Raw genomic sequence first — 19,152 nt, forward strand, 5'->3', positions numbered from 1 at the left:
TGCTCGGCCCCTGGAAGGAAGACTGCCGGGAACCCGACAGGTGACACTCTGACTGGGTTACATGATTGGCTTTCAGGCACACACACGCAGAACTGCGCTGGTTAACCTTGTGCTGATCTACCATGTGGACCTGCCAGTGTTGCGCCACAAAAAGGCTGCCATTGAGACTTTTCCATCTACAAATGCATGCCAAGGGAGGAATGGCTGGTCAAAATGCCCTTGAAAAGGAGGGGTGGGGCATGTTGGTGCCCCTAGTAACAAGTCATATACTCTGAGTTACATTTATAGGTATTTATTTTAAAATGGCTGCTCATTTTCAACATATCAAATATCCCGTGGTCCACTTGCCTTCTTTAGATTTTATATAATTAGTTAATTTAACTCCCATGATGTATTTGTACATTTTATTTCCCCATCTGGGAGCTGGACTTGATGGCCATATAGGCCTATTCCAACTCTACTGTTCTCTTATTCTGATCCCCAGTTTTCTAATCTCCATTCTTGGTGTACTAAATCACATTTCAAGTCTCTCTCAATAAATCCTAGTTAAGGCATTCAAGGCCACAGTCCTGTATCCATTACCTGGTGGTAAGTACAAGTGAACACTGATGTTCAGGTGTACGTATACAGAACTGTGTTGGTATGTTAGCAGTCCTGAATATCTAACACTGCCTAGACTGGAACCAAAAACATAGAAGTGCCATTTTGATGACCAGAGATCACCCTTTGACTCAGGAAGATTATGATTATTCTAATTGCCCTATTGTCTTCAAAACCACTGCACCCAATATTATTAACAAAAATTACATTTAGGAAATAGACACTGTCCTGCAGGTACCTGCCCTGGGTACCTTAGCCACCCTTTCAGTGTTCAGCCAACATCCAAAGTTATTAGGTAATGCATGTTGTTGTCGTTGGGCACCTCCAGTCACAATGTCAGCGCTAATTAATGTTTTTTGTGGGACTCAGAAAGGTGAAAAGGACAATGCACGCCTGCACACAGGAAGGAAGGAATGATAAAGGGAGGAAAAGAGATAAGAGGATTTTTTAAAAAGCATAAGTCATAGAACAATTGCAGGAGTTCATTCCTTTAAAAAATGAATATTCAGGATACTGTTGTATTCCTTTTACAGTCAGCTCCCAATGCTCCATCTCTTATTATCAGCAATCTTGAATTGTTTAACAGAGGGGGGTTCTTTACTAATTGGCACTGAAGATCCTTCACATTTATCTTGTTTGCCAAAGATATTTAGTTGCTTGGGTCATGGCCAGGGGCTTTGGAAGAGTGCCCACAGGGAAGCAACCTTCATGTGCCTTTACTTGCCTAGCATTCTCACGCACTGAGAGGAGGCAAATGGCTAGGATAACCCAACAGTCCACACTTTCCTACAAGAGAAACAGCTGCACACATGCAATTTTTCCTGGATTTAAAAGATCAAGGGAGCACATGTAGCTGTCTATGTCAGCAGTCTTACCCCATGACCTTTAAGTCTATGGACAGAGAGAGAACTCATGAATAGGGAAGCACAGCTAGGAACATGCAAATACAAGAAAAGCCCTGCTGGATTCATCCAGTCCAGCATCATGTTTCCAATGGAGGTCAGCCAAATATTTCCAGGAAGCCTAAAAGCACATCGTGAATGCAAAAGCCCTTCAGCATGCCCTGTCAAGCTCCGCTCAAGGTTCCCAGAGGAGAGAAAATGAAGCAGTTGTACTTACTAGAAGGGAATGGCAGAGTCAAGTCTGGGGAAGTAGAATAAAATCTAGCTATACAAGGTGGCAAAACAAGGCCCTTCAGGACCGTGGACAAATCCCCACTCAGAAGAGCTGTTGTCTCAGCAACATACAGAGGCTTTATGCACAGTACTGAGATCACATCATTCCTTCCAATACTGAAACATCTGCACTGGTTAGCCACTGTTTTCTAAGCTCATTTCAACGTGTTGGTCTTAATCTTTGAAGTCTTACCAGGCTGGGCTCTGTCTACCTGAGGAAGTGCCAATCTTGGTATCAACCTGCTTGGTTACTATTTATTTATTTATTTATTTATTTATTAAAACATTTTTATGCCACCCCATTCGCCGAAGCCTCAGGGCGGCTCACAACAATACTATGACCAACAGCAGAGGCCCTTTGAAGACACCCACGCTCATAGGGGTCCACTTGTTGAGCATGTTTAATAAGGGCTTTCTCCTATGTTGATCCTGAACTCTAAAATGCATTCTCTCTCCCAGAACTTCCTCAATCCCACCCAGGACTCAGCTGCAGTTTGTTGCTGCCCCCAGCCAAGAAGAGAGCCTTGCTCATGAAGAGTTCTTTCCTTCTGAGATGTCCTCCTTTGTAATTGAGCACTCCTTCTCATGGAAGGCCTCTGCCCTGCCTCCTGCAGCAATGACAGTTTTGGGGGCCAGGAAATCACTCAACCTCTGCTTCGGAGACAAAGTCCCCATAGCTTTTGGATGCATCTGCAGCCACCTGCCCTGAGAGCCAGGGTCTGTTCTCTGAATGGTACTTTTCAGTTAACATTCTGAATGTGTAGCACTGCATAGACTGGAACCAAAAACAGTGATGTCCCATTTTGAAGACTCCTGTGAACCAAAGAGTTCTTCTTAATGGATTCTCCTTCGTCAGAATAATGGAATGAGCGACATAAAGTTGCTAGTAGCTTTAGTGCATGTCACATGGAAATCCAATGAGATAATGCCTTAACCTGGCTTGTGCAGAGTATCTTTCAAATAAAAGACAGCAGATTCTGCAGAAAGATAGCTTCCATCCTTTGAATGAAAGGACTTCATAAAAAGCTGATTTGCTGGAAAAGATCACAGAACTGCACAGCAGAACAAGGGCCACTGAATTCAAGCATTACCAGACAATGGCCTCATGTCAAGGCTGGTCTGGTTTGGCTTTTTTTAAACAGGCAGGAGCCTGCAGAGACAATGCCACTGAAGAATGGTTATGTGCTCGTTTGTTCTAGAAAAACCTGTGAAACTATAGTCCTGTTTCATATTCAGCGCTACGAAACATGGCCTGTTTGAGATACCTTGTATAGTAGTTTCATGTAACACTAGCAGATTAATAATTAGGTCCATTAAATGAATAGAAAATATTCTCTTACTCTACGGGGAAGGAAGGGTGATAGTCAAGCTGTGAAGGGCTTCCTGTTGCCTGGCTGGTGTTTGGTCCATTCCCCCTCCCCCCTGCACCCTTTTTCCCAGATCCCATATATTCTTCAGCACTTGAGGCGCAGGAGCACTCAGCAACCAGTATGACCGAATATTCCAGAAAATATACTTGAAAATTGACAGAGATCATTTTACATGACCTTGACCAAGATTCCTGCTGGATTACATCAAAGGGCCATCTAAGTCGGCCATCCTGTTCCTCACACAGGCCAGCCAAGCTTTTTTGGGTAAGGAGGAATAAATTGATCTCTTTCACTTCCTATAATATTCCTAAGCGTTCAAGCACAAGTTAACACCATCCATTTGCACATCAGTTTGCAAAACTGACTGGCACTGATGGCGGCTTCCTCCCCAAGGCAAATGGCAGCCCTGGAAGCATGCAGCAGGCAAAGGGGAGCAAAGCCTCTCCAGCCCAGAACACTCACCTCACCCCTTCCGTGGCTGCTGCTCACGGTCAGGCGTTAAATGCAGCCAGACAGCCAAAGGCCTGCCAGGACCATTCACATGAGCGACATCTAGTTGGCCCTAAGGCAGAAGGTGATGGTGATGATCTCTGAGCAGGGACAGACCAAGACATTGGCTGCCTGAGGAGGAGCCCAGCATGGCACCCTCTGCTCCATGCGCAGAAGGCAGCCAGACAAGCAGTTACATAAGAACACAGGAAGCTGCTTACAAGGAGCCTGGCCAGGGGTCCACCGTGCCAGTCTTGGGGACACCAACTGGCAGCAACACCCCTCCAGGGTTTCAGACAGGGGTTCGGGTTAGGGTCTCCCTGCCTGGAGACCTCCCGGATTGCATCGGGGATCTTATCTTACTTTGATGCCTGTGGCAACCAGACAGCCTCCTCCACTGGCACAGGAGACAGCGGGCTGCCACGCACACCTCTGACCCTCCGATATCAACAAACAGATCACCCCCTGCATTGCGCGTTCCTCTTTCTTTCTTCTTGCTTCTGGGGCTTCCCTTTCCCCCTCAAACAACTTGCCACGGCTCCCAGCTCAGCCATGTCTGAATCCTGAAGCAGATACTTTGCTCTGCTGAATGGTGGGCCAGATTGCTGGAGAATGGCTACCGTTGGGAAAAGAGGCAGTGCAGGGCTAGAAGGGCCCTGGGTCTGACCTGTACAAATCAGCTTCCCTGTGCCTCGGTCCCTCCCAGCACAGTGCTAGTTTCCTTCCCTCCCTTCTCTTACAATGTGTGCTCTGTCTTTCGTTCCTCCTCCCTCGCCCCACCTCTTTTCTCCTCCCAAGGAGTTCAGTATCCCATTTTTGTCCCCCCTCCCCACCCCAGCCCCCCAGCCCTTTCATGGCCTCAGCAGATCCCCTCCACTCCCACTCTCTTCCACACTGATTCACAAGCTCAGTCACAAGACCTGGAAATTTTATGGAGCATCTTCTTGCCAAGAGAGCTAGAGAGAGAGAGAGGGAGAAACAGAGACAGAGACAGAGACAGAGAGGAGAAGCTCTTTGTTCCCCATCAGGGCCGGCTTATGTCATGTTGCTGCTTGAGAGGAAGGACAAGATGGGGCCCCAGCTCCTCGGTTCACGTGCAGATGCTGCCTGGACTGGGGGGTGGCGCTTAGGTGGCATCCTCTGCCACTATCCCAGCATGCTAGTTTTGGGGGTTCTAGCAGGGTGTGTTGTGCCCACCACTCTGTTGTCCAACAGAAGGGGCTAGAGGAGTCCTGAAGTACAGCCTAGGGATGACAAATACATCCCACCCCCTGTACCTGCCTCCTGAGGGGCTCCCCTCATTCCGCCTGATGGCAGGGCTGGCCTGCCCCTAGTCAAAGCCATTTCATCTGTGAATGTCTTTGCTGTGCAATAAACAAGCAGAGGGCCGCCTTGTCATCTCCTCCTCCTCCCAGGACCAGATCCGGAGCACAAGGCAGCCACTATGCAAACACTACTGCAGCCATCAGTGTCTCCACAGATATTTATGGCACCTGCGACTTAAAAGGTACGTTGGGGATTTTCCCCAGGGCCTCCACAGTTAAACAGGCTCAACATCAAACTAAATCATGATGATGATGGATGACTCTTACCCGATAGCCTCTCCAGAATGATTGAATTATGTTGCCTGCTTCTTCCTCTGTTAGAATGAGAGAGAGTGCGATCGGTGGCCTAGGACTGAAACAAATATTTTTGTTTGAAAATTGCATGACTTCATTGCATGAGTGCTAAAATGCAAATATGTGCAGATTTTACAACAACAGCGATGGTACTTGGCAGTGTATCTAGTCATATGAAAAAGATTTAAGGTTAGAATCAATCAATCTCTCCCTCTCTCTCCTGCCCCCGCCCCATACGCCCGACTTCCTAAAGTCCTGTATTTAACATTTGCAAAGTCCTGACATTTACAAGTTATCCTTAGCAAATTGTTCATGCCTTGCAGTGGCAATTTTCCCATTTCTATACTCACAACAAAACGACTACTTTAATATGAATGCAATATGATGGTGGGGATATTTACTTCTGGGAAAACTCTGGATAGAAACCCAGGTCATCATAAACAAGAGGTGGGCAAAAGGGAGATCAAGACTGGAAATGGATGGAGGATGCAGGAATTCCATAATACTGCCATAATATGAATGCATTCAAGAGCAAACCTACATTCCTTAAACTGTCTGAAAGAGTACAAGATATGGGGAATTCTTTCTCCAAGTCTGTAGGGCGAGTTATGACCTCCAAGGGGAAAATTGTCCTTCAGCTTCCCACCCTCCCCAAATCCCCATCACTCTTCCCAATTGCCAAAGACATTTCTGCGGCAGCCCCTTGCCTGGGGCCAGTGCCCTCGCCTTGGCAAAGCACAGAAAGAATGTGCTTGTGGGAAGGGGAAAGCAGGGCATGTTTCTCTCTCCCCCACCACCAGGCAGGTGAGCTAGACAGGCTCAGAGGTTTATCCAGCACAACATGCAACAAAGGAGGATACAGGGGCTGGAAGAGCCTGCCACTTATCCCACCCTACTGGGCTTTTGCAGGCAGGGCTTAAGACAGAAGACAGGCTGAATGAGCATCGCAAATATTCAAGGTACCACAAGGCTCCCAGTTGTCCTCTCTGGAGAGGGCTTGCTGAAAAGGTTTGGAAAGCTCTTTTTTCGGCATTTGGGTTTACAATTCACCACAACTATTGTGCTCACTGAGGTTCTCACTGTTTTTCCAAAAGATAGATTCAGGTAATCAAATCTGCCAGCATCCATACTTCAAGGGCCAGGTGCCCTTTCTTTCATTTATCACAAACATTTCTATCTTGCCATCCATTTTTTAGGGAAACACAAGATTGCCCTGCTAACCTTGCAAAATGAACTCTAGCCATCTCGACGGGCTTCATTTTTAAATCACGAGGACCTGTCAGGCACTGTTCCAAGACCAAAGAAGAAAAGGCACGTCTAAATCAAGTCAAAGGGGGGAATGGCTAACGTTCAGGCGGGTAGTTCACCAGGAGGTATCAATCATGTCAGCAGGCCTGTTTGAAGGAGCAGAAATTATGCCAGATCCATTTTGGTCTGCACGAATATTAGTAATTGGCTGCAGGTCAAATAAAAATAGAATATGAGAGCGGTAATAGCCCATCGGCAGTGAACTGGGGAAGAGGGAATAAGTTATTTGTAGCAGGAGACAGCTGTGACACTACAGCACAAATCCAAGTTGACAACCAAATTCACAGAGAATGTGTGCTGCATGTTTATTCCAAAATTAAGTGTTGTCCACCAAGATACCCAGCCTATAGCACAAAAACAATTCAGGAAAGAATTCAGCAGAAATGTTTTTTGGCGCTGGTTTACGTCACTTCAAAAAGTTTTGTCCCATCATCGGTGGTGTCTGAAGGATTGCATTTTGCTCTGGAGCAGCCAGGATTCATTAGTATTAACAGAACATCATGCCGATGTATGCCTACTGCCTACAAAAACCTCAACTTGCTTGAGCTGAAACATGTTTAAAGGATTCGTTTTGAAAAGGTTTTTGGAAAAACTCACTGCAATTAGTTGGCCTGGCTGAATTCTGCATGGCAGCTGTTGGAAGAGGTTGCGTTCCATACTGCATGTCTTCCTTTGACCTCCTCCAGATAAATCTGTGCTTATTATTCTATTTGAATTGTTTGTTTGTTTGTTAAAAGCATTTTTAGCCAACTCTTTGGTCAAACGGCTCCTGGCTGCTGACATGCGGTAGTAACTGGGCAGTCCCTGCCATCAAACTTACAATTCAAAAAGATATGAGGAAAGTATGGAGGAAGGAAGAAAAAGCACGGTGGTGATACTTGCTTAAGCTGCCCAGTTGGATTGGAATGATACTAATTCTGAAACCAATTTTACTCAGCCCTTTTGCACAAGACAGGGCTGTTCCAATTTTCTTTCTTCAATTCTCTGCAGTGTCTTGTCTGAGCCCAATATTAACCTGTTCCTTCATCCATCCCCTAAGAGCAAGATGTTCCTGAGAAGCCCTTCTAGTTGCAGTTAGTAAGAACCACCGCTGGAAACAAGATGGTGATAGTCCATTATGAAGTTGTATCCACATCTTCCACCACCTCCTCAAAACAGGATCCAGGCAGAGCCCAGAGTGACAATCATCTCTTCTACCTGTCCCTGTACAATCCCAGACATGTGGATCACTTGATAGAAGAAGACACATAAAACAGGAGAGAATGACAGTAGATTCCAAATCAAAAGACTGCAATGGAGATGGGCAGGTGGGTTGCTGGATTATTTCAGACCATCACTGAATAGAGGATTTTAGATGATACAGATGATACAGATTCAGGATGGCATTTCCAGTCTCTCTCCAAGAATCATCTGGCTGCTTGCTGGATGAAGAAACTGTAGAGCAGGGTGCAGCTAGGGGAAGCTGTAGCTAGTTTTAAAAAAAGATTACGGTTGTGTTGCTATGAAAAAACCCAAAATTCACATGTGAAGAAGTAATTAAGGACTATTTACCCCCCACAGAAGGAAATAATGACTCAGGCAAGAGGAGCAAGTCTTAATTTATATGACCTGGTCTCCGTTGCACTGTAACACCATCAGCATAAGACATTAATTAACTCACACAATGCCCGTTTTCATCTGGGGATACGTTTATGGAAAGCTTGATGAATTTCTCCTCTCTTAACATATGTGGCTCAAATTTAGAGATCTGATCATTCTTGAAATACCTCCAGGCAGATTTCCAAGATCCATCTAGGCTCTCCTGAGGATCTACTCTACTTTCCAACAGGGAACTAGAAGCAGAGAGCTCTGAACAGTGTTCAGAAGCTCTGAAGAATTTGTTTGCCCTTGAAGAAGAGAAGTCTCTCGAAATGTGTCAGGGGCAGGAGTATCTGGGGAATTAAGCATTGCAGTGCTCTGTTTCGTTTTCATTTGGCTTTTACAAAATTCTTTTCTGTAACCGCTTGTAAAAGCTATATGGAACTTCCTTATTCAAAGACAGCCGACCTCTGATTACCAGACACAAGGGACAGACAAAAAGGGATAATAATTACCATTCCCTTCTTCATGTGAGCTCCCTATAGCATCTGGCCAACCTCTGCCCCAGGCAGAGCATTGAAGTAGATAGGCTACAGTCGAACAAAATACAGCAAATTCTTGTGCCCTTTAATTTTGTTTGCGGGGTTAAAAAATTAAGTCTTTGGTTAAGGTTGCAGTGTTTTTGTTTGTTTTGGAAAGGGGTTGGGAGGAGGGTTGCCCTGGTGAATGCTAGAATATAGATTTGCACATGGATAACACAGGCGTTAATCTAGGCCAAACGTGCTGAGCAGATTTTGACATTCACTGTGTCTGACAATCTAACGCTTTAGCCCCTGCAGTGATTCTTGTTCCAGTGTATTTAGAAACAGAGCACGCTCACCCTTACCGCATGCAACATCTTTGCCGATACAGGGTAGAGGAGAAGGGGTGGCGCTTGTCTGGAGAAGGGGGCGGGCGTGTTGTCTGGATTTTTATGCCGACTTCAAGCTCAGGAGGTAATCTCTCCTGGTGATTTCCAGTGTGGTCATAGAGGGGATCTGCTGAGGATTTTACTAACATGCAGGCTGACAAATCTGAGCTCGAAGAGGTTTACAGTTTATCTTGTTATCTTTTAAGTTGTGAAACCAAAAACAGGCACAAGTGAGAGGAGCAGCAGATAACGGTCACTGAGGGTAATAGATTTGCAGCTTATTAGTTCAGTAAAAAATAAAAACTCCACTTGCCAGCGTGGAGAGCAATGTCAAGCTTTTAGGAAGAGAGAGAAGGTGGTTGCGAAGAGAGGATTCTGGCTGCTTGGCTGCTTTCCTTCCTGGCCCCCGTCTCCATCCTTCCCCTTTCCTTTCCTGCTCTTGCATGGCCAGACGTTTCAGGGTGAAAAGGCCCAAAGCAGCCCGACGAGAGTCAGCACAGCCACCATTAAAAAGAAGCTGCCCAATACATTTTACAGTGATTCAGTATGATTCATTCATTGTAAAATGGGAATGGGTACCACTTGGAAAATACGTAGAGCGAGTAGAGACTGAAGGGTCTTTAGACTTCATTTTGCCCAGCCCCTTGCTGATGCAGGAAATGTGCCTCAAGAGCCAGATTTTAAAATCTCTAATACAGAGATCCCACTGCCTGCCAAGGCTGTCCGTATCACTGCCAAAAAGCTCATATGGTCGGGAAGTTCAGCCTCCTGAAATCCCCTTTCTTGTCATTTGCACCTGCTGATTCAGGCTGCACCCCTCCGTGCAAGAGAAGACAAATGGGCTTTCTCGTGTCTATCAGGAGGGCTGAACCTCCTTCGACAAGAGGTTCTGTGCCGGAGAAGCTCCCAGGGGCCACATCCTGTTGGTGGATGGGTCCCAAAAGCACAAGACACAGGACGAAAATGCAAGCAGATTTCAGGCTAAAGCATTCCTGGCAAGTAATTAAGGCCTAAAAGAGGCATTTCGACCTTTTAGGATGGGGGGAAACTACACAAAAGCCATGAAACCACAGTAAGATTGGGAATCAGGGAAGGGGGTTGGGGAAGGGGAGAAATGGACATCTGGACAACCCAAGAGGGCAGGATTCGCACCCCAAAAGGCCTAGATTCTGCACACCTAATCTATATCACCTCTCATATATGTGAAGAGGACTATCATACTATGAGGGACTGCAGGTGGCACAGTGGTTTAAACCGCTGAGCTGCTGGGCTGGTTGACTGAAAGGTCACCAGTTCGAATCTGCACAACGGGGTGAGTTCCCGTTGCTCCGTCCCAGCTCCTGCCGACCTTGCAGTTCGAAAGCATGCAAATGCAAGTAGATAAAAAGGTGCCACTTCGGTGGGCAGGTAACAGCGTTCCGTGCACTTCGGTGTTTAGTCATGCCAGCCCCATGACCACGGAGACTGTCTGCGGACAAACGCTGGCTCCCTCGGCTAGGAGACGGAGCTGAGCACCGCCCCCTAGAGTCAGGGATGACTGGACTTGATGTCAAGGGGAAACCTTTACCTTTACCTTTATCATACTACGATGCTCAGTTTTCCCTTCTCCAGGGTAAGCCTGCCCAATGCCTTCTCAGAGTGCTGAGTGCTTGTTAGTTACCTTAGTGACTTTGGGCTCCTTGACCGAAGTACCTGAATGCAAGAGCTGCTCTGCTAAGCAATATTTGTGTCCATATTTCCCCTCACTTTTTCCTGAGGCTACAGAGTTATTTTGCAAAAGGAAAGATGAAAATTCAGAGAAGGGCCTGGAACACTTCCCTGAGGGGGGCAGAATCTCAGAGGCCTTTCTGCAGCTAAGATTTTGTGCAAAACATTGGCTGAATTGTCATTTTCCTCCCCTGTAGGGAGCCAGGAAAATGTGCATGATGCAGTGTTCAGAGTGCAAGAACAGGATTGGAAAAACCTGTGTATAAATTGCCACTTAGCAATGGCATTCACGGGGTGACCCTTGGGCGGTCACCATTGCTCAGCCTTGCCAACCCCACAGGAGGAGAGGAAAAAGCGGGAAGGGGAAAACTGAGTTACCTGGAGAGGAGGAGGGGTTTTAATAACAAACACAACAATTTTCTTATTCAAAATCTTTGTGATATGACAGCCAGTGTATGGGACTGGGACTCAGGAAACATGGGTTCTAGTCCCCACTTAGCCATGGAGCCAGCTGGATGACTTTGGGCCAGGCAGAGGCTCACAGCACAACCTACCTCACAGGGCTGTTGTGAGGAAAAGGCTGAGAGGAGGAGAAGAATTATGTAAGCCGCTTTGAGTTCCTTGAAAGTGAAAAGGGCAGGATATAAATATAACAAGCAAATAAGTAAATTATATCTCAAGTTCTGTCCTCTTCAGTAACACAGGTGTGAAGGCTTTTCCGTCACTCCACCCAGTGGTCCAGCCTCACTTCAATATTCTAGGCAGATGTTGGTAGCCCAGTCCAGGCTACCGCATTTCTTATTGGTACATTTCATGGGCCACTGCAAGGCAGGACTTTGGCACAGAGGGCAAGGGTCCCACTCAGATGAATTGGCAGAGGGGACCTTGATGCAGTAAGGGTGGTTCCCAATTTTTTTTAGGTGGGCAGTGTTAATAGTGAATACCTGCCACCATCTAAAATGCACAGGAACGGGGGATGAGGCCATGATGCCTCACTGCACTGGAGGGGACCCACAGAAACATGACCTTCCGGGAATGCACATGCCTGCTTTAAAAATGGTCCACCTGCTTGCTTACATGGCACCCATTCCTCTGCAACAGTCCTTGAAAAGAGCATCTTTCGAAAGACCACTGGCATCCTCGTTGTGCAAGAACCACATCACCAAGATGAAGCAAAGTGCTGGAAATGACCGTTTATGCCGCATGCTGGGGTAAGGGCAGAGCAAATATTGCAAAGCCTGTAGAAGCACAGAGCTTTGTGAAGAGGGAGAGAAAGAAGTCAGTCACCCATGCAAAATTAGCCCTATGGGCCAGCTGAGGACTGACAGTGCTGTCAACTGTAAAGGCAGCTGAGACTAGCAGACCTTGGTCAATTAGAATATAAAAAGGAGAAAGGGGAGGGGGGACGGTGCTCTGCATACATGTTTGCCTGCAAAAAAGCGAGCTCCTATTCTGCAATTCATTCAAGGAACAAAGGAACTCCTATGGGATGGGTGGATGGAGGGAGGGATGGATGGACAGACACACTCACCCTTTGAGAATGCAGAGGGTAAGAGCAGGGGACAAAACGTTCTGCAAGGGGGAGCTTCAAGGTACTTCACAACACAAACAAACTGAAGAGTGCTTGTGACCCTAGTCAAATGCCCATGTACCAGCTGGCTGTGGGCAGATGGCGCAGGAAACGAGACAAATGCAAAAATGCGGGCTATTTCCTTCCACGCTCTTTGCAATACTCCAAGTGAATCTGAATGAGCACAACTATATATTGCTCAGAACTCCTCCACTTACACCCCTCACCCACCCGATGCTTCTGACGCTTCCCAGTCATCCAATGCTATCTTTGAAGGATCCACACGTTGACGCCTGCACTCCACAAGTTCTGTTCCACAGAGGACCAAGCCCTGGCACTGAACGTGGGCCCAAGCCTCCTGCACATGTGGTCCCATTTCTTCGATGAGTCACGGGGAAACTGCATGTAAACACCTAGCTTATGGACATGGGAGCTGCCAAGCTCTGTAGCAAAGTGCAGCCGTAGCAGGATTACAAGATATAAATAAAACTGCCGTGTGCAGAGCGGCTCTGCGGATATGTTATGGTCCAGTTCACACATGTCTCCCCCACCCCTCGTACAGCCAGCTGCTCCTGGATGTGGCACCTCTTCAGGTTTGTGTGTCACTGCTCCACGGGGTAAGCCTCTGAACTGCCCATTGCAGCATCTACCTAAGTGAGGAAGCACCCTACGGTCCTGCCTGGATCTGCCCTCCCACACTGGATTCCCCTGCCAAGGAGGACTACAAGAGGTATTTCTGCTCTAGCACAGTGTTGCTGAAGAAACAAAATCTCCCGGGCTCTTGCGTGTTCCCACACCCACTGGTTGCCCTTTGGGCCTGACTTCTGGCTTGCCTCTTGATCTCGGCTCCCAGTGGGCTCTTGCACCCTCACTTCGGGCTCTGCCTAATGACTCCTGGTCGCCACCTCACCTCAGACCGCTGCCCATTGCCCAGAACTGCTGCTTGCTTAGTTGCAGCAATCTCCACTGGGCCAGTGCAGGCCTCACAAAGAGGTCTGCAATGGCACGAACCAGGAAGCATTGCTTGCAGTCCTGCAGTAGAGCCAATCTTCACCCAGCCTAGAAATCCTTTAGAAACCTGCTCCACACCCAAGTAAAAACCAGCAAGGGAGGGGCAGGCAAGATTGGGAAGCCTGCAACCAATGCAAAAGGAAGGGTCTGAGATGTCGTACTGCTTCTGGGGGTTCCTCCTTGGAGGATGACCAAAGCCCCCCAAGCCAAATACTGCAGAGGAACTGCCCGTGCTTCAGGATCAGGTGGATCCTGGGCACTCAGCAGAAACGGCTATCACACCGTCGCCTCAAGACATACTTAGCCCCCTCTCAGACTCAGAGACAGGCAGTGGTCGAGTTCAGACAGCATGATAGCCCATGCGCAAGGGGTTACATTATACAAATGTAATAAATAAAAGAACGTTGTTGCCATTCTCTGTGGGCACAAGGGATGGAGTCAGGGCTAACTTCTGACTGGTCAGTGGATGGGGAATTGAATCCTTATCCCAAGAACAATTACTGGAGAAGGAGCTTGGGGTCGGATGCATCAGGCAGGGGGTGGGCTGAACTAAATGCCTGGACCCACTGGCTGCCAAAGGCCTGTGCCAGTATGACCAGGCCATGGCTCCCAGGATGCTATGCCTAGCATCCCCAGCATGGCTGCATGCAGCTGGACCCGTGCATGTGTGGATGGCTGGATATCCTGTGCGCTGTTTATGCACAGAGAAAGAGATACACAGTCCTAGAGGTTCCTGGTCATTTTGCATGGGATGCTAGTCACAAATTCACAAGCAGATTTGCAAAATCACACACAAATCAGATTAAGTCAAGCTAATTTAAAGAGCAAAAGCCATGAGGCTTTGTTAGACAATATTTCTTGACAGACCTTCGGAATTAGAAACACCTTGCACGTTCAGTCCTCTTTTTGCCAATTTGGTCTGATTACACTTTGCAAAAATCTGCTTGCTTACACTTTGCAGAAACCATTTGTTATCAATGTTATCTGGCAAAGGGTAAGTTTTCAAACTGATGTGCTAGGAATTTTTTTTCATTATCATAAAGAGATTCATAATAACAGCAGGTCATTAGAAAAAAACCTGGTTCTTCAGAATAATCATTTAGTGTTCTTCCTTCCAATTTCTCTGCAAATTAACCCAGGACAAAATGCCTGGGAACAAGGTGGCTTACCAAATTAGCATGCATATCAGAGAGTCTTTGTTAAGACACATAAAGGAAATGGAAAGGAAGCCATTTTACTGCATTCCATGGACATTCCCAGGATAGCAGACAGGAGAGGGGAAATTCACTTGGCATCCCAAGCGATGCTTTGCTGGTCCTTCACTTTGTATCATGAAAGATCATGTTAACGTTATGGTATTTTTTCTTTTTTCCTTTCTAATAGGAGTTTATTACAGAACTATAGCTAAAGTTTTGCTAAGAGCAATTAAAATATGGTTTAACTTTTATCTAATTGCATGTACTGTTCATTTTCTAGATTAATCAAGATCTTTGATCCATGTTTTTGAACTCTGTAGCCCTCCAAGCACAGAGTATCACAAGCACCCCTTGCAAACTGGGAGAAACAAGGAGGTAGGGTTGCACCCAAGGTCAAACTGATGCATGCTTTTTCTTGTGAGGTGTGTTTACTGGATTGATAAATTCAGTGACTGACTTACTGCTCCTTTAGCCAATCCTTCACAAAAGGGATCTCGAAGAACTCTACAAAAGGTTCATCTTTCCTCTTTGGGTTGTGGCTGAAATGTTTAAAGGGATATAATTGGAAATGAAAACCAAACACATTTGTCTCCTTTATGTAGAAATAATAAAAGATTTTTTATAAATATTTAATCCTGAAAGGTTTAAGTAACTTACTTGTATAACCATTCAGTGAGGAAATCAAGGGCAATGAATCTTGTTCTTTTTCTCTAAAAGACAAAAGATGGCATCAATATGAGGCAAATTCCAGAGGCAGAGCCATGCAAATCTATCTTAAGACTTTATTTCTTCATTCCAACCTTCTTCCAGTGAGTGGTTTGATAGTGGAGTGACAGGCTCCCCAAATCTGGTGACACTCCTGCTTTGGGTGTCTGCTGTGTTATTTTGGCTTTCTAAGGATCAGCGCTTGGAAAATGCTTTGTTATTAGTATGCAAGATTCTATCTAGTGAAACCTGTCCCGTGGCCATGCTCCTTCTATACTGTTCATTCAAAAGTTGTTTGTATTCAGCAAAGACCCCTTGCAACATTAATTAAAAGCTCCCTTCCTTCAGAATCTGCCTCTTTTCTTTCTTTCTTTTTAGTGTGGTTGAGTTTGTCAAGATAAATTGGTCACTTTGTTTTTTACACACACACACACACCATGGGGATGGCTTAAATATAAATATCCTTTCATTTCTTTTTCTTTCCCCCCTCTTCACAGTTAAGAGAGATGAAACAACACTAATTCAATGAATCTGATAAAGCATCCCTTTTAAGCAGGAAACAGACGCTGGCTAGCAGCGAGAAATTTCACCATGAGTCCCCCAGCCATGTGGAACAGGAAGCTATAAGGACAAGGCAGACCAACCACTTGTACAAGATTGACTGGCACTGCAATCACACACTGTCAAGAGCACGTACACATCCTCCTAAGCAGGAGAGCTGGCAGAAGGCAGGGACAAAGTCGACGCCTCCCCCACTGTGATCTTCACCAAGGTCACTGTTTCTCTGAATGGTGGGGCGGGGGGGGGGGGTAGAGCTTTAGGCTTTAACCTTATCCCTCCCTCCAGTCAACCTGCTCAAGAATGGAGTGTATAAAAGTGCATGGACATGTGCATATGCATGAGTTCCCTGGTTATGCACAAATAGATGTACACCTGAGTGCACAAGCAATCATGGACATATGTGTGCATGGAAGTGTGTGTACACATGTTAAAGGGTGCGGATACATTTGCATTTATATACATATGTGCACATGGTCTTTCGGAGCAAAAAGGTGGCCTAAATCCGAACAAGGCCTTCCACTCCTTCTCCCACCATTTAAGATAAACAGGGAGCGCATTCAGTGCAACAACTTTGCCAAAAACAGCCCCTCATCCTTTGTTGTTAGGATCAGCCAAGGAGGACTCAGACTAGTGGGCCTCACACACTTACCTGGATGCTCTTCATTCATTTTCTTGGATGGGGGTCTAGCCAGGCTTCCATGTAGCTATTAGCAGGCGCGCACACAGCTTGGCAGTAAGGTGGCCACTTACGCATCGCCCCATAAAAAGGAGGCACAGGCTTGCATCATATTTGCACAGGCCAATATATAGGCGCTCCTGGTATAATTTAAAGCGAAATACCCTATCTGGGAACCCTTCTTATGGTTCTTTGTCTGTAAACCGGACTCTGAGTAGAGAGCTTTCTTAAAACAGAGTCTTCAAATGAAGGTCTGCCTCTGGCAGTTCTTCGAAGAGAGGACTGTCCTCATTAAAGTAGGAGGCATGGGCATCCTTTGCAGGGGACGAGAGCTCCAGAGGAAGATGCTTTTTCTTTGTTCTATAAATGCGTGCGTGCTGGCCTCCCACGCACACGTGTGTATCTGAAAGTGTGCATTTAAGTTATTCTCTCGATAGTTATTACATGGATGCCAAGGCAAATCCTTTCCTGGGATTACAGTGCCCAGGCACAGGCCATTTGGATGGAAGGGATTACTGGAGTTAATGCAAGAAGGCGTCCTAAGAGCCACTGTGATCATCAGGGAGCACTACTCCAAAGCAACACCACCGAGATCAGAAAGACTACCCGCAGCTACAACAGCATCTGAATTGTACTGTGTGGGGTTCTATTTTTACTATCATTTCTGTCTCACTGAGGTAATCAAAACAGCTTCCAATATCAAAAGATAAAAACAGGGTGGACCAACAAGCCTCCCTCTAATAGCAAACTCTAGGAAATGGAACGAAAACAAAGCCACCAAGAAACAAGAGGATGGGACATCTAGGTCTGCAGATGTGCCAGAACAACCCTGAAGGACTGGCATAGAAGCCACATCGGGCACAGAAACTGCACACAGCTTCATGAGGAACGAGCATGGTGAGTGCCAGGTGGAAAGGAAATATAGGAAAGAGGGGCAGGTAAGCGAATTGAGTGGAGTAGCCTGGCTGGGGCAGGGGCAACCTGAAAGAACCTTCCTTGGTGCAACATTTTATTGCAGCAACTGCCTTGCCATGATATTCTTAAGCAAGAGAGACTGCACCAACAGCAGCAAGTACTTGAAGCCATTCCCTCCAGCAAAGTCCCTCTGTGCACGCATCCCGGTGATCAATGCAACTTGCTCCCAAGGAAGAGCTCACAGGATTGTAGCCTCATGGTCCCTACTAGTCATGCTGATTTGGAAGTAAGTTCTAGAGTTCAAAGCATGGAAAGGGAGTGGAGTTGAAGGAAACCACAAGCTCCCCTTTCGCTCAGCTCAGTTGAGCCCCCACAAAAGAAACTAGGCAAATGAAGTACTGTTCAATCCCACCAATTCCCATGGGGCTTCTATAAGAAGGCAGAGGCTAGACCAAGATCTGCAGAAAGATCTTGGGGTGATTTGCAGTAGACGAGGACGGATTTCTGACTTCCAACTGTTTAATAGCAGAAAAAAACACACACACCCTCCCACACAATCCTAAATAATTATACTGCTGAAACAGAGAAGGCTTGGGGTCACCAGGACGAGATTTTTGTGTGGAAGGACCATGAGTGCACTTCAGCTCAAAGCAAATCCCTGGGCACAGAATGCACCACTTCTAAACATGCCTCTTTTGCACTGGGGTCTGTTTGGTGGATCTTGAGGTTGTAGTCAAACAAAAAGCACCAAAGTAGGCCCTGCAAGCCTGACATCAGCCCACTCGCCCCACTCAGATTTGGCACATAGTTAAGGCTGTAACCCGGTACTCGCTTGCCTGGGCATGTGCCCCAACGATCTCAGTGGGATTTATGACTGAGCAGACATGCATAAGAGTGCGATATCCGTGAGTCGGGCCTAGACCAACAACTCTCTGTGCTCTTCCGCAGTTGGGTTTCTGCAGGAGAATTTTTCATTGGATCATGCAAAAGCTAGTGAGCAAAATCTCACAAAGTCCCTTAATACTTCGGCTATTTTAAGCCAAAGTAATAATCTAGACACTTAGAGGCTTTCCTCTCTCCCTTCTTGCTTGCTTCTCCCCAAGTCAAACCTAACATTTGCAACAGAAAACACCTAGCATATCGTGTCTCACAGCAAAAGTTCACTTTTCCCACAAAAAAGGGAAACAGAAAAGCTGTAAATGTGCTGCTTTGCCATTTCCTCAGCCTCGAGCACGATTGGTGCCATTCTGGCTACAAAAGCAAGGGCAGCCACACCTGAACATCAGGAAAAGAGGGACTGCTTGGGCGTTCCCATCAGGGGACTTCCATGATGTCATGTCTAGTGTGGATGAGAAGGGAAGTCCCTTATCAGAAGGCGAGAGCAGCGTGGCTGTCTGTAGGTTGAGTGTTATGCCTGAACAGGAATTTGCATCCACTCCAGCAGCGTGGCTGTCTGTATGTTGAGTGTTATGCCTGAACAGGAATTTGCATCCACTCCAGTAAAGCCTATGAAAACACACACTGGGGCTCAAGGTAGCTCTTCACACATTTTGCACCCAAGGCAGCATTAGGGGACAGCCCACTATGGCTGGAGCCCAGAATCTTGCGTTTGGAGTCCCGAATCTCTGCGAGGCCACCTGTGCCACCCCTGCGATGCTCAAAGATGCTGCTGAACTCAAAGCACAGGGGCACCCCGACAGCCTCTGCTGCATCAGATCCCCTGGAGGAGCTGGCCTTTTGCCCGCCTGGTGTCCTCTCCTGC

General features: G+C 46.6%; 1 protein-coding gene across 1 annotated transcript in view; it reads right to left on the minus strand.

Moving 5' to 3' along the window:
- Positions 1–19,152, minus strand: part of IQCK (IQ motif containing K) — a 51,312-nt gene that overhangs the window by 19,347 nt on the left and 12,813 nt on the right. Inside the window, exons 5-7 of the mRNA XM_044433672.1 lie at positions 15,191–15,243; positions 14,995–15,072; positions 5,227–5,311 (exon numbers count right to left, since the gene is read on the minus strand). Of these exons, the coding sequence (XP_044289607.1) occupies positions 5,227–5,311; positions 14,995–15,072; positions 15,191–15,243 (216 nt within the window). The remainder of the gene's footprint in view (positions 1–5,226; positions 5,312–14,994; positions 15,073–15,190; positions 15,244–19,152) is intronic.

Source organism: Varanus komodoensis, unplaced genomic scaffold (assembly GCF_004798865.1).
Source record: "Varanus komodoensis strain SLA01 unplaced genomic scaffold, ASM479886v1 scaffold26, whole genome shotgun sequence".
NCBI lineage: Eukaryota > Metazoa > Chordata > Lepidosauria > Squamata > Varanidae > Varanus > Varanus komodoensis.